Below are 22,676 nucleotides of genomic sequence, written 5' to 3' on the forward strand. Positions count from 1 at the left end.
CTCTTTTCCCTTGTGATGTAGTCCTTTGTGTCCCTGGAAGGCATTAGAGCCTGTAAAAAGCTGATGAAACAGTCTTCACATTTTGCACAGCCAGAGTGTTCTCCTGAGTCACGGCTTGGTTAAAATAAAGAAGTTTTTGCCCAGATGTGCTTGTCGCATATGTATGTGACCTTCTGTTCAGCTGGTCTGTTCACTTATAGGCCAGATCTCAACCTCAGCCACCCCCTTCCCCCAATGGAATATTGCATTCCAGCTCCGCGTACGGAGGTCTGCATGATCCCAGCACAGCTGTGTTACTGACATACGTGACTGCGCTCCATGCAGCAACCTTGGCAGGGTGTGCTGTTAGCAGCTAAGTCTGACCACAGAAATAAGTGGCCAGAGAAGCTGAATAGCCTTTCTGACACCCACATCTGTGCCCTATACCTGTGGTTCCCCAGATGCCCACTCATCAGAATCTCCAGGGAAGCCTTAGGAGAGTATGGATTCCTGGGCCCCAGAGGGCTAAATGTTGCCCACCCAGGGCCTGGTGATATTTGGAAACCTACCATCCTGCTCCATGTTGGCTCTTGGAACATGTCGGTGGAAAAATAACAATAACAAGGACTTCCTGAATATCTAGATCAGGGATCACAAACTTTTAAAAAATAAAGCGCCAGAAAGTAAATCCTTTGAGCTTTGTGGGCCATGCGGTCTCTGTTGCTCCTGCTCTGCCCTTATGGTATGGAAACTGCCATAGACAGTAAGTAAACAGATGGATGTGCTGGACTGGCCTCTATCCCAATCTGGAAGATTAATATTGCACATGATGATCAGACAAAGTGATTGAATTTGCTACTCTCCAGAGGGTATGTGGACTTGTAAAAGAATACACTGCAAGCAGATTCAGTCCATCCAACAGTCCATTGTTAGTTTGGAATCGCATTCAGCTGGTAGTACAAAGGCCTCTAGAGCATTTGCCTAAACAAATTAGAGATGAAATTTTTCTTTTGTTAAAAAATATCTGGAGTTAATAGTCCAGTAATTGTTGTATTGGTCCTAAAATGTCCTCAGACACCCATTCTTAGTGTCACCTCATGATCACAGGTTGGCTGCTAGAACTCCAATCATGCGTATATGAGAAAGAAAGGAAAACTAAGGGAGAAGGACAAGAAACCCCCAAATAATGTCATTTGCTTACATCTCATTGGCCACTCTTACCTGCAAGGGAGACAGGAGAATGTAGTTTTTTTGCCTTGTTTTGTTTTGGCTGAGTACATTGCCATTTCCAGCAGTAACAGTGTGAGGGTGGGGGTGCAGCTACTGGGTGAGGAACTAGCTCTTGCCATCACTTAGGAGGACTAAAACAGTGCCCCAAATATGTTGCACTGAAGTCCTCAGAGCTCTGCCAGGTTTGTTTGCTACTCTGTATGTCATGTCTCATCTGTGATGAGCACAAAAGCCTGAAATTCTAGTTCTCCATAACGACACCCTTCCAGATGCCTTTGGAGTCCAATATACATTTCACTATTATCAGTCAAATTCATTAATATTTGAAATAACTCCAGTCATCATCTACCCACTGCTGGTACACTCCAGCACAAAGAAACCTTTCCAGACATCCCTTTTCCTCTTTGGGCAGCTTTGGCTACTAGAAAGTCCTTCCTTACTGAAATCCATCTTCTTCAAATTTCCACCCCCTGGGAGCCTGTCTCCTAGGATCACCTAGAATAGGCCATCTTGCTCTTTCCTCTTCCTCATTACAGCCTTTCCATGAATTTGAGGATCCCTACCACCTCTACTCTAAGGCTTCTCAGCTTTACCATCCTCCCTACAGTGTTTTCTGTCTTTCCTCTGATGATATGGTTTGAGATCTTTGTTTTGGGCTTAGTGTTTCTCAAAAGTTGAAGTGCATGTGAATGACTCAGGGCCCTTGTTAAAACACAGAGTCTGAGACAGTACATCTAGGTTGGGCTCCACTGATTTCTGCATTTCTAGCATACTTTTCCTAGGAGACGTCAGTGATGCTGCTACACTTTGAATAGCAGAGATCTGGGCCTTTCTCTGAACATACTTCAGTTTGTCTTTTAAAGAACAGCAACCAAAACCCTACCTAAGTTGGTCTGGTCAATTTAGAATAGAGCAGGACATTCAACTCCTTTATTCCAGAAGATACATATACTCTTTAAAGGGGCATAAGATTACATGGGCATTTTTGGCCTTCCACATTATTCACTTAGTTGAACTTACTAAAACCCCTAAGTCTTTGTTCCACAGGCCACTGCTGTGACACACTCTCCTCCACATCTTATACTTATGTCATTGGTCTTTAAGATTTTCTTGTAGGACCTGACGTTGCTCTCTTTGAATTTTACCATGTGGGATTAGACTCATCCCTTAGACAGTTGGAATCACTTGATGTCTGTCCTCTAGGGCATTTGCAGTCCCTCCACTTGAGGGTTTCTACAAACTTGATAGGCCTTCTATTTCTCCCTCTAATGCCACTGGAAACATCTATCCATTAGTTGAAATTCTTCAGCAAATGTCCTCCTTTCTTCATCTTGTACACAAGGACATCATTAGAGACCCCAGTGGTTGTCCTTCCACATTTCATTTGTATAATGTCTGTGTCCAGGGATGCTGGGCTGTTTTCACAGGTGAGCCTTTCATAGGCAACCTGTTATTGGTACATTGTATATGGAGCACACACATGAAAAATGCATCTCTGAGATTAGTAGGGCTATTCTTCTCTGCTGATAAATGGAAAAGAATGTATCATGTTGTTCCCATAACTGGCCAGACTGATGAATTCTTTCATGTACCAGTTGTTCACTCCATAGCTGCTAGATCCCAACTCAGTGCTGAGCACTAGGCATCTCGTGTTCACAGGGCAGCCGGGGGCCCCCTCCTGGTTGTCATGGGTAGTGCACTGCCCAAATTCTTCCCTTTGTATTGAGTGTTTTAAGAGAAGCTCCCATTCCCTCTCTTTGCTTTTCTTGACAGGTCTACATCCGGATAAAAGACGATGAATGGAATGTCTATCGGCGATATACAGAGTTCAGGAGTTTACACCACAAATTACAGAACAAGTACCCCCAAGTGAGAGCCTACAACTTCCCACCCAAAAAGGCCATTGGAAACAAGGTACTACCACAGTGGGGCACTGGGCAAATGGTGTGGTTTTACGCAGCTGGTTCTCGTCTGTGGGCCATAGGTTGCCCACTCCTGTTATGGATCTAATTTTATTTTCTAGTTTTCCTCCATAGTTGTCATGACATTTGTGTGGACTTATCAATGTGGAATTGTTTCCCCAGGTAGAGCTTTCTCAGAGGAGTTTCTTTAGATTATGACAGGGTTACTCCTCTCAGAAAGGTTAGTCATTTATAATGACAGTTTGTTTCTGTGCATTCATCCTGGTACCCTTGAGAAAGGAGGCACTAGCCCTCTACAAGCTTGCTGGTTGATTAGTGTTTATTCATTAGGAGGCATTTATTGAGCACCTTGTGTGTGTCCCTGGGCAAAGGGCTGGAAGCCACCAGCCCTTAGAAGGACAGACCCAGGTCTGGTTCTGAGGTGGATGCCCAATGAATTACTTGCCTTGGCCGGTTGGCATCATTTGGGGATTCCAATTTAATTGGTCTGGGGTGAGACTTAGGCATTGAGGGTTTTAAAACTCTCCACGTGGCTTAGCAACAAGTAAGAAACAGAGACACTTCTACAATTTCAATATGTAGAACTTGTCAGGGGCAGCCCAAACAGATGAGGGAAAATCAGGACCCTTCTCAGGCAGCTGAGAAATTGGCAAGTGTATTGAGAAGCTCTCTCTACTGTGGTGATAATTTTCTAAGTGTGGTCCCTGGACCCGCATGCTCAGCACCACTTGGGAGGTTGTTGGAAATGCACATTCCTGGGCTCTACCCCAGACCTAGTGTCTCAGAAACTCTCGGTGTGGGGCCCAGTAATGTGGATTTTACAAGCTCTCCTGGGTGATGTTAACTCACTGATGTGTGAGAATCGCTGCCCTATTGTATTAAGAAAGTCTGTGGCAGATTCCAAATGGGATCAATGTCCAAGTTTCTCTTTTGAAGAGTTTCCTGCCAGGAATTCCTTTGATCTTTAGCTTAGAAAACCAGAGGGAGAATTTCCAGAACTCATTCTCAACATTTAGAGAAAATTGCTATTACTGACCCTTGTGTTTATTATTCATAGTTTCCTGTGTTTAAACTAGATTAGAAATTTGATCATACCAATGTCTGCTGAATTTTAATTTAAACACTTATAAAGCAGGTTTATTCTCACAAGCCCAGTATAAATCTGTCATTCATTTTTTTTTTGCTGAATTAAAAGTAGGAGTTGAACCCATAAACATGGAAGACTTAAAAATTCTATACTTGCTCAAAGGAAAGAGTAAAATAAGTCTTTTGAAGGGGGAGCGGTATTACAAACTTATTTAGTCTAATGACTTGCAGGCTTATAAATCTTGGAACCCATCCAGAATGCCTTAAAATGTCATAAAACAAAATTCTGCTTTACCCCCCATATTACCATTATAAGGTATTCTCATTTGAAGAAAGCGTAACTCTGAAGCGGCCCTTGCATGACACCCTCTTTAGTGAACTTGGCCTGTCCGCATTTTGCTGACGAAAAGCTAGCACAGGCTGAACTGAGGAATTCAGATGGTGAAATGGCTCAGTTTCTTCTTCCTGCTCTAACAAACTACCACAACTCTAGTGCCTTAAAGCAACACACATTTATTTTATTTTATTTTTTTATTTTTTTTTCTTTGAAGCTGAACTTCAAAATGTTTATTTTTTTAAATTTTATTTTATTCATTTTTTAAAAAATATTACATTCAAAAAATATGAGGTCCCCATTCACCCCCACCGCCCCCACCTCACCACTCCCCCCACAGTAACACTCTCCCCCATCATCATGTCACATCCATTGCATCTGGTGAGTACATCTCCGGGCATCGCTGCACCCCATGTCCTGTGTTCCACACCATAGCCCACACTTTCCCACGTTCCATCCAGTGGGCCATGGGAGGACATACAATGTCTGGCAATTGTCCCTGCAGCACCACCCAGGACAGCTCCAAGTCCCAAAAATGCCTCGACATCTCATCTCTTCCTCCCATTCCCCACACCCAGCAGCCACCATGGCCACTTTTTCCACACCAATGCCACATTTTCTCGATTATTAACCACAATAGTTCCTGAATAGATATCATTAAGTCCACTCTAATCCTTACTGTATTTCTCCTTCCTGTGGACCTTGGCTTGGTTGTGTCCATTCCACATCTATGTCAAGAGGGGGCTTGGATTCCACATGGATACTGGATGCAATCCTCCTGCTTTCAGTTGTAGGCACTCTAGGCTCCATGGTGTGGTGGTTGACATTCTTCAACTCCATGTTAGCTGAGTGGGGTAAGTCTAATAAATCAGAGTGTAGGAGCTGAAGTCTGTTGAGGCTCAGGGCCTGGCCTGAGATTCAAATCCCGTAGATATATCTTAAACCCCAGCACCAACTACAATTCCAGTAAAGTAGCATGAAAGTCTTGTGAAAAGAGATCCCATCTGAGTCCAGCTCCATCATGCAGAAACACCAGCTACAAAGAAGGGCCAACTCACATGGCAGTGAACTCTATCTGCCATGACCATAGAACCTGTGGGTCTCTTTATCCCTCAAAAGAACCAATACCTGGGGTTGTATCTACTTTATCTGTCTCTGAGACTCTGCTCAGGTGTGCATAAGGGCAATCCTTCTGACAACCTCCAGACTCTTTTTCAGAGACTCATAGCCATATAAACTCATTTGTCCTTTCCATTTCCCCCTTACTTTAGGTCAAACAGCATTTTTAACTCCTGTTATTATATGTAGACAGAGATATTCTGCTGGTCCGCGTTGAACCTTTAATTCAAGGTCGTTTTCTAGTTACATCATCAGCTGGTACTTGGTAGTGATCCCTCGGTGCCAGGGAGGCTCATCCTCGGGTGTCATGTCCCACGCTGGGGGGAAGGCATTGCATTTACATGCTGGGTTTGGCTTCGAGACTGGCCACATTTGAGTAACAAGGAGGCTGTCAGGAGGGAACTCTCAGGCACAGTGCTGCTCTAGGCCTTGTTCTTATTTCAGGTGTATAGGCTCACAAGCATAGTCATTAGTATCAGGGGGTCACTGTTAGACCCTCATTCCTTCCTGGTCCTTGCCGTTGCACCTGGGGGACTGCTGCTGCTCCCCTAGGGACCACGACAGAGCCCCCCCCCCCGGCCAGGAACCCAGTACCCCCTCAGCTGTTGTTTTTAATTGTTTCCACTTTGAGTATATCCAAACATTTCCATGCACCCTGGACACATGCCCTGTATAACTCCCTGTCAACCATATATCGCCTGTCAATAACATCCCATACCAGTATTCCTCCGCTGTCATTTTTGAACCACTCTGTGATCCAAAACTTCCTGAAAAGTGAAGCCCAATATAATGTCAGGTTCCCTTACTAGTAAAATGGAATATAGCGATGAGTTTAAAGGTTAGATATAGAATGCATATTGATTTGGAAAAATTCTACATCCCATCCTTTTCTTTTCTTTTTTCCTAATTATTGAGCTTCTCTTCACAAGAGCCCTAGATCACAGTAATTCATCTATACAATATACAGTACTCCCACATATCCATTATAAAACCTTTTCCCTTCCACAGTGATAATCTTTTAACTTATTCATATCATATTTACTGAAACTGATGTACAGATATTGAGACAATAGCTTTCAAACAAGGTAACATTTGTGTTTACACTGTGGTTTATACTTTAGGCTATACAGTTTTCTAAATTTTTTAGTTATCCTATGTTTTACATTATGATTTACATTATTAGTCTGTCGTCCCTTATATGTTTTTGGTGTAATATTACATGTTTTATATCCATCCTTGTGTACTCTTGTGAAACACTTCTTTTGCCCTCACAGTTACGTTGGTTCCATCTATTCAATATCTATTTCCCCCTCCCCTTGGGGCCCACAGTGACAGTCAATCTTCATTTCTTGAGGAGCCATGTTCAGAGATACTTGCAACAGTGTTGAGGACTTGACTTGCTCAACTGCCCTAATGCCCTGGGAGCCACCATTTCTCTTGAGAGATACAGTTCCCTCTATTTGATGGCATTAGTCCTCCCCAGGATGTGGGTCTACCTTCACTCTCATTATATGGGTCTCTACCCAATGGTATAACCCACTCTGGCAAAATGAGCATTCAGATATTCCCTAGGAGTCTGTCCAGCGTCAGATTATCCCCTTTGAGTATCTTAAACAAGTAACTTTCCTAATTATATTTTGAAAAGGTTTTCTCAGCACCTGACAATCTCCTATGTTCGTATGTTGCCCCACCCTCCCCCCAATTTCTTGGGCAATATTACCCATCCGCCCATCCCTAGCCCCCCTCAAACCCCCAAAGCCCCACCCAAAGGTAACCCTATGCCCCCATTTTATCCCTTCCTTGTACACATACTTACCTCCAGCTTATCATAGATTTCACCCATGTAGATGTCAGCTTACATCCTTCCTCCACCCCCCGATTTCCTGTGAGCCTATCTTCCAGTCTCTAGCTCTCTGAGGCAGCTTGCTTATTTCATATCATTGAGGTCATGTAGTATTTGTCCTTCAATGCCTGGGTTGCTTCACTCAACATAAGGTTCTCAATATTCATCCATGTTATCACGTGTGTTTGTAGTGTATTTGTTCTTAAAGCCGAGTAGTATTCCATTGTATGTATATACCACATTTTATTGATCCACTCATCTGTTGATGGGCATTTGGGTTGATTCCAACTTTTGGCGATAGTGAACAATGCTGCTATGAACATTGGTGTGCATATATCGGTTTGTGTCCCTGCCTTCACTTCTGCTGGTTATATACCCAGCAGTGGAATTGCTGGGTCATATGGCAAATCTATGGTTAGTTTTTTGGGAAACCGCCAAACTGTCCTCCAGAATGGTTGGATCCTTCTGCCTTCCCACCAGCAGTGGATGAGTGTTACCATTTCTTCACATCCTCTCCAGCATTTGTATTCTTCTGTTTTTTTCATAGCTGCCAATCTTATGGGAGTAAGATGGTATCTCATTGTAGTTTTGATTTGCATTTCCCTGATAGCTAAAGATTTGGAGCATTTTTTCATGTGCTTTTTAGCCATTTGTATTTCTTCTTTGGAGAAGTGTCTGTTTAAATCTTTTTCCCATTTTTTAAATGGGTTGTTTATCTTTTTATTTTCAAGATATAGGAGTTCTTTATATATGCAAGTTATAAGTCTCATATCGGATATATGGTTGCCATTATCTTAGGTTCTACAGGTCAGAAGTCCAAAGTGGTTTTTCCAGGGCTAAAATCAAAGTGTCAGTCTGGCTGCACTCTTCTGTCAGGAAGCTCTGGAGAGAATCCATCCCTTGCCTTTTCCAGCTTCTAGGGGCCACCCACATTCCTTGGCTTATGTCCCCCTTCTTTCCTCAAAACCAGCAGTCACTTCACTCCAACCTCAGCCTCCACAGTAGTTGTCACATCCCCTCTTTGACCGTCCTGCCTCCCTCTCCTTCTAAAGACTCTTGTGATGACGTTGGCCTGCCCGGATCATCCAGTGGCATCTCCCCATTTCAGGGACCTTGGCCTAACCACGTCTGCACAGTTCTTTGTGCCATGTTAAGGTAGAATAGTTACAGCTTCTGGGGACAGGACATGGACATCTTATTGGGGGAGTGGGAACTAGAGGGTGGGGAGACATCCTTCAGCCTATCACACATTGCCAAATGCTTTCTTTTGCAGCCTGATGCAACCCCACCCTCCCTCCATGCCAGCCCTACAGTTACAAAAACTCATTTAAAATGAAGCACCGAAGTGCCAGGAGACTCACGTCGAGTGCGCCAGAGCTTGGGCCTGAGGTGCAGGAGGGTTTCTGGAATTAAGTAGGTTAGAAAGAGAATGTGGCGTAGTCATGTGCCATGCTAGGAGCCGCAGTTGCGAGGAGGTCACCCTCAGCCCTGCTCCCTCTTCTCTACCCTCATCTCCAGGTGGGAGCAGGTTTGTCCATGGCAGGGATGGGACTGACCATCAGGAGCAGGGAAGTTTTCCCTGGGAGGTCTGTATCGATAGCGTGGTGGTCTTTTTTATTTTCTTTCTCCCTTACAACCTTATTTGCAAATAATTGTGCTTCAGAATTTAAAGGTGCCCTCTTGGTGGCCCGGCCCAGTGAGGGATGGCTTGTACAGGTGCACAGTTGGCTCTTCCCCTGCTCACCATGCTCAGGGGTGGACCTAACAGCTTTCCTCTCTCCAGGAATGTGGCACCTCATGAACAGATGTGGGGCCTCAGCCCCTGAGACGCCCTCACTGCCCCTCTAACTTGTAATTGGCCGGACAGGGGCAATGGCACTTTGATTCCCTCCTCGTCCTTCATATTTTATTAAGACAGCCTCGCTCGCCCTACGTGCACCCTGGCTGCTGCCCAGGACACAGCCAGGTGAGCCTTCTGATGGTCAGATCAGAATGCAAGACCCCCCGCAGCAGGCCTGTGCTGGCCCCCAGGCCCTAATCCTGATGGGATGCCCTATTGGTGCTGGAAGGCAGCATTTCTAGAGCACTTTAATTCTAAATTTGCTCAGAAAACTCAACTGCGTCATAATCTTCTTTGACCGAGTCCTTCGTGAATGATCACTTTTCCGCTGGGACCGTTAAGGAACGCAGGCTATAATGATGGCGTCTGCGTTGACTGAAGGATGTGCACCTTGCTGCTCTAAGCCCTGCATCCATTAAATGGTTCACCCCGGAATCCACAGATCTGGACATTGTTCAAATAAATATTAAACAAAGTTTAGCCTTTTTCATTTGTTAGATCAATCTTTCTAGCCATCACCATTGTTGATTTTCTGCCAGATTTTAGAATTAAAATGTGATCTTCAATCAGTCCCAGTTTGAACTCTTTTTTTTAAGGCCTCGTTAAAAGGATTAGCATATACTTTCCAGGCTGAGGATTTGTCTTTACCAAATCATTTCCATTACCTTAACATGCAGGGCTTGTATTTAATTAGAGAAGCAAAGAATGCCCAGAGCACTCACCTGAGAGGGCCAAGCGTTCACATACCACCTCCAGCCCAAAGCAAATTAAAGTAGTTTGACAATCAGTCCTCCACTCCATGACTAGTCCTTTGTAATGAGCAGATAGCATCTCCTCAAAAGAGATGCCAAAGTTATTAACACTTAGGTGCCACAGGCATGGGATTTAAATCAGGGTTGGCTTGGGTGGGTTGAGGTAACAACTCCAAGTTGAGGTGGCCTAAACCCACCACCGAGTGGTTTTTTGCTCATGGTCTGCACACGCCGCAAGTTGAATGGGAGCTCCATTATCAGTCAGGAGCATCCTGGGTCACTGGGGCTCTGCCCCAGCGCCTGTGGCCACAGGGACTGCAGCCAGGCAAGAGCATGAGGCAGAGCAGACGCTGGCACTAAAGCTTCTGCCTGCAAGTGACAAGGGCCAACTTCATTCATCCATAGTCCAGAGCAAGTTCCATGGCCATGCCTTGTGCCAAGGGGACAGGAGCCCACTCCTCCCATGGGCCCACGAGGAGAACCAAAATCTTTAGGATCAGCTCTAATGACCCATGGGGGTGCTTCTGCTTAACCCCATTATTGAGGAGGATTGAGATACTAAGGGAGCACAGCTCCACCAATCTAAAACTGACATGCCCAGTCTTATGCCCTCCTTCCAAATGATGTTCCTCCATCATCTGCTTCCCTCCAGCCCGGCTTTGATTGGCCTAACCAAGCTGCTGCCATCTCTGGCTCGGGCCCTTTCCCATTCTTGCTTTCCTACAGCCATTTTCCACACTGTACCAGAATGAGGTTTATACAGGAGAAATCAGATTGATAAAAACTCTCCAGTTAAATTAGGGTCTCTCTACTATGGCTGGCGAAGGGCTGCCTGACCTGTGCCCCATCTGCCTCTCAGAGGCCATCTCGTGCCCACCCCTCTCCTGCCCCCAGTCACGCTGACCTCTGGAGACCTGCCCCTCAGACTGCACTCAGGACCTTGCACCTGCTGTTCCAGTGGGACAGCTTCCCAGGTCATTCAGGTCTCCTCACGTGTCACCGCTTTAGGCATTTCCCAGCCACCTCGGTGAGGCTGCCCCTTCTCACTGGCCCACTACTCTGTGTTCATTTTCATCCTGGCTTTTACCATTAATTGTAACTATTTATTTGTGTACTTGAGTCTGATCTGACCTTCTGCCCTGAGTGGAAGCTATTAAAACAGGGCCCAGATCTGTCTGTTCCTTGCGCTGGCCCCGGTTCCTAGAATAGTGCCAATATACTCTGCAGCTGCAGGCGAAGGAATGTGGCAGGCCCCTGGGTGGGAGGCCACATTCACAGACATTGAAGAGGACGGCTCCTCAGACCCTATTCAGGACCTGAATTAATGAATAAATGAGTGGAAAGTAAATGGAAAAATCCCTTCCCTTCTTTTCCTTTTTCTCTTCACTGTGTCTCATCACAAATGCAAAAAATCTAAATTCCAAACTGAGTAGAAAAATTTTCAGGGTGACTTGGGAGGTTGTTCTCACTCCACTTACGGCCGAATGTCTCTTTGCAGAATGGGCCCAAGGCCAAGCAAGCTTTTGGAAGTGGGAAAGATGGCTCAGGACGGGTCTGAGGGAGTTGCCTGGCAAACTCCCTGTCCAAATGGGCTTTGCCAGCATGAGGGCTTAGGGAAAGGATTCGCTTTTGATGATGTTACTGAAAATCTACATTATGTTCAGGGAGCCAATGAGAATCAAGAGACTGTCGTTCCCTCTTAGGATAATAGATTCCGTCTCTGAAAGTTCATTTGGCATTAAGGCCAGGCAAATTGCTTTCCCTTGAGCTGCAGATAACTCAACTTGTTGGAGAAATTATGCATTAAAAACCTCATTAAAAACACATACACCAGTGCATGCTTGGGGAACCGACTGGTACCCACTGAGCTGTGGAAAGCTCCTTTGCAGCTTCTTGGAAGGTGTGATTTTAACTGCAGCCCTGGAGGCAGATGGGGCCCTGGCAGAATGTAGATGCAAAGGTGGAAATGCATGGCCATCTAGAAGACTGCCGAAGCTGATTAACTTTTCCATTTGGCAAACATTTCCAGAATGCTGGGACCTCGTGCTAGGGAGACAAAGATGAATTAAGATACAGTCTCTGCCCTCAAGAGGTTCATAGTCCAGTGGGGAAGTGTTTTAGTTTCCTTGGCTGCTCAAGCAAATACCATGCAACAGGTTGGCTTAAACAATGGGAATTTATTGATTCATATGCTTGAAGCTAGGAAAAGTCTAAATCAAGGCATCATCAAGGCAACACTTCCTTCCCAAAGACTGTGGCCTTCTGGAGCTGGCTGCTGCCTGCTGGTGATCCTTGGTTACCTGGCAGTGCCCTGGTGGCCTCTCCTGCCTCTCCCTTCTCTTCTGAGTTCTGTTGATTTCAGCTGCTCCCTCTGCAGCTTTCTCTCTCTGTCTGAATTTCATGCTGTTTATAAAGGACTAAGGACTAAGGATTAAGACCCATTTTAATTGAGGTGGGCCACACCTTACCTGAAGTAACCTCATCAAAAGATCCCACTTATGATGGGTTCACACCCACAGAATGAATTAAGTTTTAGGACTTGTTTTTCTGGGTACATACAGCTCCAAACTAGCAGGGAGAAAGACAAACCGTATCTTACTGAGTAGAGCCTGCGAGCTAGAGGAGGGTCCCCAGTGCAGACTGACTGCCACCCACTTCTCTTTCTGTGCTTGCAGCAAGAGCTATCACGATGATCCCCGCTTTACATCGTGAGCCAGGTTATCTCCCGTGGCAGTGTCAAGGCTGCTCTCTGGCCCCAGGCACAGGATCTGAGGAGCCCTCTTCTTCCTTGTCTGGGAATGTGGCCTCCCACCCAGGGGTCTGCCATGTTCCTTCCCCTGCAGCCCCCACCCCTGCAGTATGGATGAGCGCAGATCATTTAGCCATCACCCAGGAGTGGACATTTGCGCTGTTTCCATAAATCAGTTGGTCAGGCTTGGTGGTGTAGAATGCAGGGGGCAGGTGCAGCAGAGGGGCTCTGACCACTTCCCCACTGCTGAACCATCCACCCCTCACCCACCTCTGCCATTTCAGAGCTAGGAGCTGATGCCCTTGTAGTCTGTTGTAGGTTTATGTACACTTTCCTGGTATAGTAGGTCTAGCTCTATGGCGGGACTGTCACTTAAACAGTCATTCGCTGATTCTTCTATCCATCCGTTCATGCATTGCCAACTCTGTAAGAGGCTTCAAACAGACCCTGGGGATGAAAAAAAAAGAAAAGACGATGTGTCCTTGGGCAAGTTATCCAACTTCCCTGGGCCTCAGTTTCCTCTTCTATAGACCAGGATAGTCACAGCCTTCCCTCCTTGTGCTGCTACAAGCGGGTTCAAGGAGGCACCATTTGTAAAGTGCCTAGAATAGTGCCTGGCCCATGGCAAGTGCCGTGTCTGGGTTTGCTGAATAAAGGCGCACAGAGGCCAGAAGTGAGAGGGAGCAAGCAGACTTCAGTGAGTTCTCACAGAGGATGCTGGGACTCTGAGCCTGTGCAGTGGATGAGCTTGATACGGGTGGTCCTTGCAGAACCCTTGTACCTTACATTTCTGTGTCCCCTGATACCAGCCGTTTTGTGCCAGGCTTTTCATGCATCTTGGTGCTCTATGTTCATTTTCTCATCTGGTAGTTCCTGTTAAGCCCTGAGAGGTGGGTGGGATGCGCCTGTCTTACAGATTCAGGAAGGGACATAAAGGCAGCCAGCATCCTGCGGAAGCCCCCATGGCTCTTAAGTGCTGGAGCCAGGAATGAGGCAGGCCTGTCTGATAGCAGGAGGCTAGGGCTGATGCCACTGCACCGCCCAGCCCCGTGGCCCAGGAGCCCAGAACACCACACCCAAATGTGGGCGCTGGTAGTGCAGACAGTCACACCTTACTGCAGGTTTCTATGCAGACCTGCCAAATCTCAGGGGGCTTCTGCCAGAAACACTCTCATGAGTGAAAGGATCCAGAAGACAATAAAAATGTTTCCACCTACTTGGACTGTAGACACAGGGAGCTCAGACAGCATCACCCGAAGCTCCCGCTTTGCCAGGCAGCAAGTGGGGAGGAAAAGGAAGCTCCAAGTGAATGGAGCCATAAACTCAGAGTTGTTTCTAATTTTGGCACTTTGCCAACCACTGTGTAAATAGTCCTGGCACTTAATGTATTAAGCATGAAGAAGAGAGAAATTGGGCTCATTATACATCACACATTTACATTTCTCTTTAATACAGTAAATGCCTCTTAAGATATTTTCCAGGAGAGCAGTTGCTAAAGTCATCCTGCCAGAAAAATTGTCTCAGGAGAGGAACATTGATAAGCTTCATTTGTGGAATATATATGTGAATTTATTTTTTTAATAAGTGGAGGTTTCTTTAGAGGACTTTTCTATAATACCAAATTAAAATCCAAGAGAAATCAAGGTCATTTTATAAACAGATAATCTGGAGGCAGTAACTGGAAATGTATTTGCTGCTCTGTCCCCATATTTTAATGAAAGGGGAGAAAATAAAGGTTATTTTGCAAACATTTTCTATGTGTAGCACATGGAGAGATTGAATTCCAGGGAGCCTCAAAGTCATGGGCCTTTCAGGTCCCACTCTCCACAGGGGCTTTAACACCTCTTCCAGGAAGCCTTCCCTGAATCCAAGACGTTAGCTATCCCTCCACTGTGTTCCTTTTTCACCCTCTATCACAGCTGCCTAATTTTACAGGTTCTCTCTCTCTGCATTATACCGTGGAATCAGAGAATAGAAACCAGGCCTTCCTGAGTCTTGGTCTTCTCAGCAACTTACTCAGTGCCTGGCACATAGTAGTAAAAAGTGTTTATTGAAAAAATGAACTCAAGCTATATAGAAATTGGGGTATGACCCCCGTTTTGTTTGAGTACCAATTCCCGCTGCCCCCAGGCCCCTTATTACTTTAACTTATAGGATGCTACCTTTGATAATTGTTCACAGAAAGAGGTCTCAGTTGTCACTTGATGCTGCTCATTGGATATTGCCACAGAACCACTGGTACAGCAGATCCTCCTCATTCATGGATACCGTATTTACAAATTCATCTACTCGCTGTTTGTATTCCCCAGTTCAGTACTTTTGGAGCTTTCACGGTCATTTGCGGACTTGCTCTGAGCCGCAAAAAATTTGAGTCAACAACACAAATATTCCCAGCTGGGGCTGGCCAGGTTGGCGCTCTACTTTCTTGTTTCAGCTCTCAGACAATGAACAAGCTTCCTTTTCAGGAATATTTACTGCTACGGTTTTCTCATTTTTGTGCTTTTTGTTGGTGGCTTTGCCATTTAAAATGGCCCCTAAGTGTAGTGCTGAAGTGCTGTCTAGTGCTTCTAAGTGCAAGAAGGCTGTGATGTGCCTTGCAGAGAAAGTCCGTGTGTAAGACCAGCCTTGTTCAGATCCAAGTCACAGTGCTGGTGGCCGTGAGGTCAGTGCTGAATAATCAACAATATATACTAAACAAGGCATCTCTAAACAGAAGCACACATTCAACAAGGTTACACATATTGACCAGTCAGTGAAAATGTTGTGACCAGAGGCTCACAGGAACCTCCGTGTTTCCCCTCAGAGCTAGCTCAAGTGCCTGCAACAACTCTACAGAACATAACTACTACAGATACAAGAGTTGATTGTATTTGCAGAAGGCTCTACAAAAATTTTACATTAGCCATTCTCAGTGTCAAAGACAAATTGTTTGACACAATTGGGGTCTGAACTTCCTAATTAACCAAGCAGAATTGGCCAGCTCTTTCTACTTCACTCATTTCAGGCTGAGTTTGAAGGCTCTGTTGAAGCTGAGTTGAACCCATTGGTTTTGAAATTAGCATGAATTATGGGACACTTGACTCTCTGCTGGGCATTAAGTCTTGCCCAAAATATTTCTGAGGCTTTTAGATTACTGGTTTGTCATTACTTAATCTCTTCTCCCAGCTCTAAAAGTCCTTCTGAATATACTTAACCCATGTTTTATCTGCTTTTCCCCCCTCATATTTCTATATTACTGATTAAAATCACAACTTAGAAGAGTACTTCTAAACTCTTACTTTCTTCTTAAATAATTGAGAATAATTGCTACCTTCCCCTTCAGTACTCGCATTAATATTGAGAACTGTGTATTTGCAATCTTGGTTCATCTTTAGCATCCTGGGAAACAACCAAAGCAGTTTTTGTCTCTCGAGTTGCTACCACTTTAGTTTTTTCCCCAGGATGACCTCTCTGAGGTTCAGAATCCCTTCTGTTGGGAGGAAGCCCCTCCCTTTCCCTTTACTTACTCTGTAGCTTCACCAGCTGGAAGCCATTTGCATTTAATACACAGGTGGTGAGGCTGTGGTGTGTCCCTGACCTGAATTCTGATCTAGCGCACACCGGCTGTGTGACCTTGGAAAAGTCACTCTTCCTCTCTGGTGCTCCATTATCTCAGCTGACAAGTGGGTGCCAGAGCTTTCATCACTGGTTCTTGTGACGGTCAAACGACATAGTACACATCAGCTGCTTAACACAATGCCAGCATATCCATGTGATAGCCAGGCCCTGAGCCTCAACAGACTTCAGCTCCTACACTCTGGTTTATTGGACTTACCCCACTCAGCTAACATGGAGTTGAAGGAAGGTCAACCACCACAACAGGGAGCCAAGAGTGCCTACAATTGAAAGCAGGAGGATTGCATCCAGCATCCATGTGGAATCTAAGTTCCCTCTTGATATAAATGTGGAGTGGACACAACCATTCCAAGGTCCACAGGATGGAGGAATAGAGTATAGATTAGAGTGGACTTACTGATATTCTATTCATGAACTATTGTGATTAGTAATCGAAGGAAATGTGGCATTGGTGTGGAGAAAGTGGCCATGGTGGCTGCTGGGGGTAGGGAATGGGAGGAAGAGATGAGATGTGGGGGCTTTTTCAGGACTTGGAGTTGTCCTGGGTGGTGCTGCAGGGACAGTTACCAGACACTGTATGTCCTCCCATGGCCCACTGGGTGGAATGTGGGAGTGTGGGCTGTGATGTGGACCATTGACCATGAGGTGCAGGGATGCTCAGAGATGTATTCACCAAATGCAATGAATGTCTCATGATGATGGAGGAGAATGTTGTTATAGGGGGAGAAGTGGGGTGATGGGAGTGGGGGGTATATGGGGACCTCATATTTTTTGAATGTAATATTAAAAAAAAAAGACAAAAAATAAAAAATTAAAAAAAAGCTACATCAACAGTGAAGCCTCACAGATTGGATTTCCCTTCTTTTGTAATTTTCGATAATTCAGACATATGGGCATATACATGCTTGAGTCTTCTTTCTTCCCTCACTCCCTACTCGTCTTCTACCTCCTTTTCTTCTTTCTTCTGCCCCCACCCCACTCCTCATCCAATCTGAAAATTGATCTCCCTTTATGAATTCTTGAATCTGGAATGAAGAGAAACACATGAAGGAAGCAGGGCGTGTCCCTGAGTGTCTGTAAATACTCGCAGCCCTATTGAAGCTGTACTTTGTGGTGTTATTACTCATGATGGGGGGAGGGAGTTTAGAGTTATGCCTCTCCTTTACTGGGAATGATGATTTTTAAAAACATGCAACTGCAAGTGCCAAGCACATGATGTCTATCCTATAGTTTTCTTTCAACTTAAGGAAGCAAGAGCTGTCTGCATTCTCTAAGCATGCTCCAAGATACTGAGGCTAACCACTTCCCAGTTCCATCCTTTGTCTCTTGTTGCTGGGTAGCTTTGCAAATCAACTTTGCTAAGGATCTGTACTTTTTGTCTGTTTTCTTCTCCTTCTGTACCCTTGACTTTGCTTTCACTTTTCTTCTGTTCTTCTGCCAGCCCTCCTGCCCGTTCCTGTGTATCGGTTGGATTTCTCAGTAGATTATTTAGCTGATATGGCACCTCTGATGCCTGCTACCACTACAGGGCTCACCTGAGTATTCCACCTCAGTAGCTCCGAGAGGCTATGTGCACTAACTGAACTTGTCTTAAAGCCATTTGCAAACCAGAAGGAAGGAGCTCAGTCTCCCTGCAGCTGTGTTTGGCGCATTCATTTCCGACTGACTTGACCCAGCGTTGAGATGGTGAAGACAGGCATTTATTCTCCATCGCCTCTCTGTATTCTCCATACCCACTGTTCCTGCCCTCAGCACCTTCCCTTGCAGCGCCACCACTCTATCCTAACCCATCTTCCCATTGCCGGTCTGGGGTTCTCCAGAGAAACAGAACCAACAGGGTATCTTTTTGCAAATCTAAGAGATGTACTATAGGAATTGGCTCATGCAGCCAAGGGGGATTGTAGGGTTGGAAACTTGGGAAGGTGATGTGGCATTCCCCAGAAGCTGGCTCTAGGGAGTAAAGATCGAAATTCTTCTTTCTGCCTGCTGAAGTCATCAGTTCTTCCTCTAAGACCTTCAGCTGAATGGATGAGGAGGTCCGTCTCGTGGCTGAAGGCAGTCTCCTCCGTTGATGCAATCAGCCATAGATACAACCAACCGACCAGTACTTTAAATCCACCAAATACCTTCACACTAACAATCAGACCAGTGCTTGCTTGATCAAACAACTGGACACCCTCACCTAGCCAAGCTGACACATGGAATTAACCACTACACCAGCCCCGCTAACTCATCTCCTCTACTACCACCCAAAGGATCTTTCTAGAAAGCAGATTTGACCATTTTACAGCCCTGGTGTAATCTCCACAGTGCTCATCTCTGCCCTGACTTGGCCCCCCCAGCCTTGGCCCCTTTGCTTTGCCCGAGCCCCCATCACCCCTGCTGTGACTCAGCTGCAGCAGGCGCCTGTGTCGACCGCTGGAGCCAGGGGCCTCGGTGGACGTTCCTCCTCCACACCCCTCCTCCCACACACACACACTTAGTGCCTGCTCCCCTTGTCATGCCACTCTTACTGTTTTGCTGGTGTTAGTCCTTCCTTTTTTTAAATGAATTTTTATTGAAATAGAGTGTACATTCAGAAAAGTGCATAAATCTTAAATCTCACTCTTTTGTATCTGGCTTGTTTCTCTCAACACATGAGATTCATCTGTGTTGTAAGTAGTACTTGTATCATATGTTCCATTTTCATTGCTGTGTAGTATTCCATTGTATGAATACACTTATCTTTTACTGTGGATGTACATTTAGGTGATTTCTAGTTTTGCTCAATTAGTGCTATAATTAATTTTTGGGGGGGGTCTCTAAAAATTTTTTTTTTTATAGAACAATTGTGCATAAAATACAGGATTCCCATATACTACCCTATTATTAAGCTTGCAGTGGTGTGGTACATTGGTTACAAATGATGAGAGCACTTTTTTACAATTGTGCTATTAACTATAGCCCATGGTTTAACGTGGGGTCACTGTTTATGTTGTGCAGTTCCGTGAATTTTTTTGTTTTGATTCTTGTATTCGTCGTTGTGTGGTTATCAGCGCTGATTTCTGTGAGTTACCCTATGTTAATGGGTGTGTATTGCCAGAGAGTTTTCCAAAGTGATTATATAGTGATGATTTTCTTAAAAGGAAGAAAAAAATACAAAGAATAAGAAAACAACCACCCATATTCCCACCACCTAGAATTAACAACTGTTAACTTTTTGCCGTATTTGGTTCTAGGCTTTTAAAAAATTACTGCAATATTTCAAATGTTTCCCAGCCTACCCAGAAAAATATAACGAAAACACATGAATCACCATCCAGGTAACCAAATCTTCCGTGTGCTCCCTCCCAGGGGAAACCACTCTGTGGAGTTGTTCTGTGTCCTTCCTGCCTGTGGTTGTAAACTTTTATTACGTACAATTTCATGAGGGCTTTTTTATTACTGCACTTAAGTAGTATTGTTCTTTATGTATCCCTAGAAATCAGTATTTTTCATCTGTATTACATGTTTGAAATTTATTTATTTTGATAAATACACAACTTTCTAATGCATTAACTTTAACTACCTAACTTATTGACATGTGAATATACTCTGTTGTACTTATTCATTTTCCCTTGGTTAGGTTGTTGACAATTTCTTCCTATCCAAACCTTGTTGCAGTGAGCATCTTGTGCGTATCTCCTGGTGCACAGGTTACGTACCTGTGATGAGGTTGCTGGCGCATAGGGTTTGCTTGTCTTCCACTTCCCTAGCTCTTTTCAAAGTGCTTTCCAAGGTGGGGTACCACTCTCTCACTCCCCTCAGGTGGATGAGGATTCCCAATGCCTCCATTCTCAACAGCACTTGGAATTGTTAGACTTAAGTATTGTGTATTATACCAAGTCTATAGGTAAGAAAATGTATCTTTTTGGCTTTTAATTTGCATTTTCCCAATTACTGATAAGGTTAATGATCTGTTCCCAGTTTTTGACCCTTGGGGTTTCCTCTTCCCTCATTTGGCTGTTTCTATTCTGTTTCCATTTTCTACTGGGCTTTTGACCTTCTTACTGATTTCTGGGGTTTCTTTATGTGGTCCTAGTCCATTCTTTATCATCATCATATTCATTTAAAAAGGTGTGACGCTCTTCTCTTACTCCATGCACCTCTCTTGCTCCCTTCACGGTAGAGCCTCCCTGGCTTCCTGCAGGCCTGGCACCCACTTCCTTCCCAGCCTCACTGCGCTGCAGTGCACCTACTGGTGCCCGTGCCTCTCCCCCACGGTGGATGCTGCCTCAGGGGAGCAACCACTTCTCAGTAGCCTCTGCTCACGTCCGGACTGGCGCAGTGTCTCGCGTTGGTACAGGCTGCATTTGTTGCATGAAGGAATATTGGGCCCCTTGTTGTGGACCCAGAGTAAACCAGCCCCACAGCTTCTTCCTCTGAAATGAGGTCCAGTGGGTCAGAAAGCTTTCCAGGGTCCTGGAAGTGAGGGGCACAATTTCTTTCACTGTTTTGGCAAGCCAGTCTGCTCTACCAGCTTATAACTATGTTAAGCTTAGCCAGCCCCTCCGAACTTTCTCATCATTTAATTTCCCAGCTCTTCTGCTATCCTGGGGAAAGCAAAGTTATTTTGTTTTATTTTTGTAATGAGTTTAGAAGCTCTTTTGAGCTAAGTGCCTGATGCTTGGAAGCCAGTGAAAATGGAACTGTTTTGTATCATACAGGGACTTTTGATATTGGCTTTTACCTCTCACTCCTGAACTGGGACAGTTGTATTCCTAGCTGCAGGACATAGGTAAGCCCTTCTTCACACCGGCGGTGCCATCTTCATGAGCAGAGCTGCTATTTATTGGGCGCTGGCTCCATGCCAGTGCCAAGGACCATGCCTGCACAGCCTGCATCCTGGGGACTAGGGAACTCTTCTCCCTGCCTCACCTCTTGCTACCATGCTTTCAGCCACACTATCTCGCTCTTAGATCTCAAACCCTCAAGCTCTTTCTTGCCGCAGTATTTGCGCACACAGATGCCTCTAGTACGTTCCACCCCCTACCTTTCCTATGCCCCGACTTTCTCATCTGTCAGATCGCAGCTTAAATGCCACCTCCTCAGTGAAGCCTTTCCCAACTACCCAATATAAATTCATTTCCCTCTACTACAGGCTTTCTTAGCCTTTTATTGCCTTTGTAACATTTATCACAATTTTAAAATATATTTATTTGTTTAAACATGGTGTTGGAGGGGGCAGTGAAGGATTTTAAGAATGGGAGTGACAAGATCTGATTTGCCTTTTGGAGCCACACTGTCCTGTGGAGGACGGCTTGGTGGCCATAAGTGAGGCAGAGGGAGCCATAAGAGGGGCAAGGGGACATTGGCAGAATGTCAGCAGCTGGTACCATTCAGACTCAAGTTAGTGCAGTGCCCCTGAGGACGGAGAGGGAAATGGGCAGATGTGGAGACATGGAGTTCAGCCTGAGAACACAGGGTCTCAGCAGTGTGATGGCCCCTTGATCACACCATGGACAAAGCTCCAGTGCAGAGGGCCCAACCGGTGACCCAAGACATGCTTTTTGTGTAACAACAACAGCGGGAAACCCATTCTGAAGCTCAGAGCACACAGACTCGCCAGCAAGGTGAGGCTGATCTTTTCTTGCGGCAACAACTGGGTGGGCCTTTACAGGGGCCATGTGCTCCTCAGGTCACCAGCCTGCCCTGCTTCTCTCCCTTCCTGGTCCCTGAAAGCTTTCAAGACTGTCACCCCAGGAGGCTCGGGCAGGCTTCTTGGAGGGGATGAATTTACAGCTGGGCTTTGAAGAATTAAGCAGACAAGGAAAGGAGGGACATTCCAGACAAGGGGAGAACATGAGCAAAAGTGCACACACATGAAAATTAATGGGTGCAGAAATATGTTGGAGCTTTTAAGTCTAAGTGTTTCGACTTGGATTAAGTCCAGCTGAGCAAGAAGCATGGTAGCAGTAGGACCCTGGGCCATGAGCGTTCTCAACAGCTTGAACTTAGCCTTTCTTATTATCTCCCAAACCTGATTCCAGAGGACTGACCATAGGCACATCTGAAGTGGAGCAGGCTGGCAGCAGCGAAGATCCTAAGAAATCTAAGACTTCTTGGCAGAAAGGCCCTTAAAGCAAAACAAAATAAATGGAAAGCTTCAATAATTCCTGGATAAGCATCCTTCAATTTTTCACTTTGTAAACCTTTATTGAATATAGTCTTATGACTTTAGAGACTAGT

At 45.2% G+C, this 22,676-nt stretch overlaps 1 protein-coding gene across 3 annotated transcripts in view; it reads left to right on the forward strand.

Moving 5' to 3' along the window:
* Positions 1-22,676, forward strand: part of SNX29 (sorting nexin 29) — a 627,210-nt gene that overhangs the window by 536,549 nt on the left and 67,985 nt on the right. For all 3 annotated transcript variants that reach the window (XM_058286440.2, XM_058286438.2, XM_071211343.1), the window contains one exon: positions 2,983-3,123. In XM_058286440.2, coding sequence (XP_058142423.1) covers positions 2,983-3,123 — 141 coding nt within the window. The remainder of the gene's footprint in view (positions 1-2,982; positions 3,124-22,676) is intronic.

The sequence above is a fragment of the Dasypus novemcinctus genome, chromosome 23 (genome assembly GCF_030445035.2).
Source record: "Dasypus novemcinctus isolate mDasNov1 chromosome 23, mDasNov1.1.hap2, whole genome shotgun sequence".
Classification (NCBI taxonomy): Eukaryota; Metazoa; Chordata; class Mammalia; order Cingulata; family Dasypodidae; genus Dasypus; species Dasypus novemcinctus.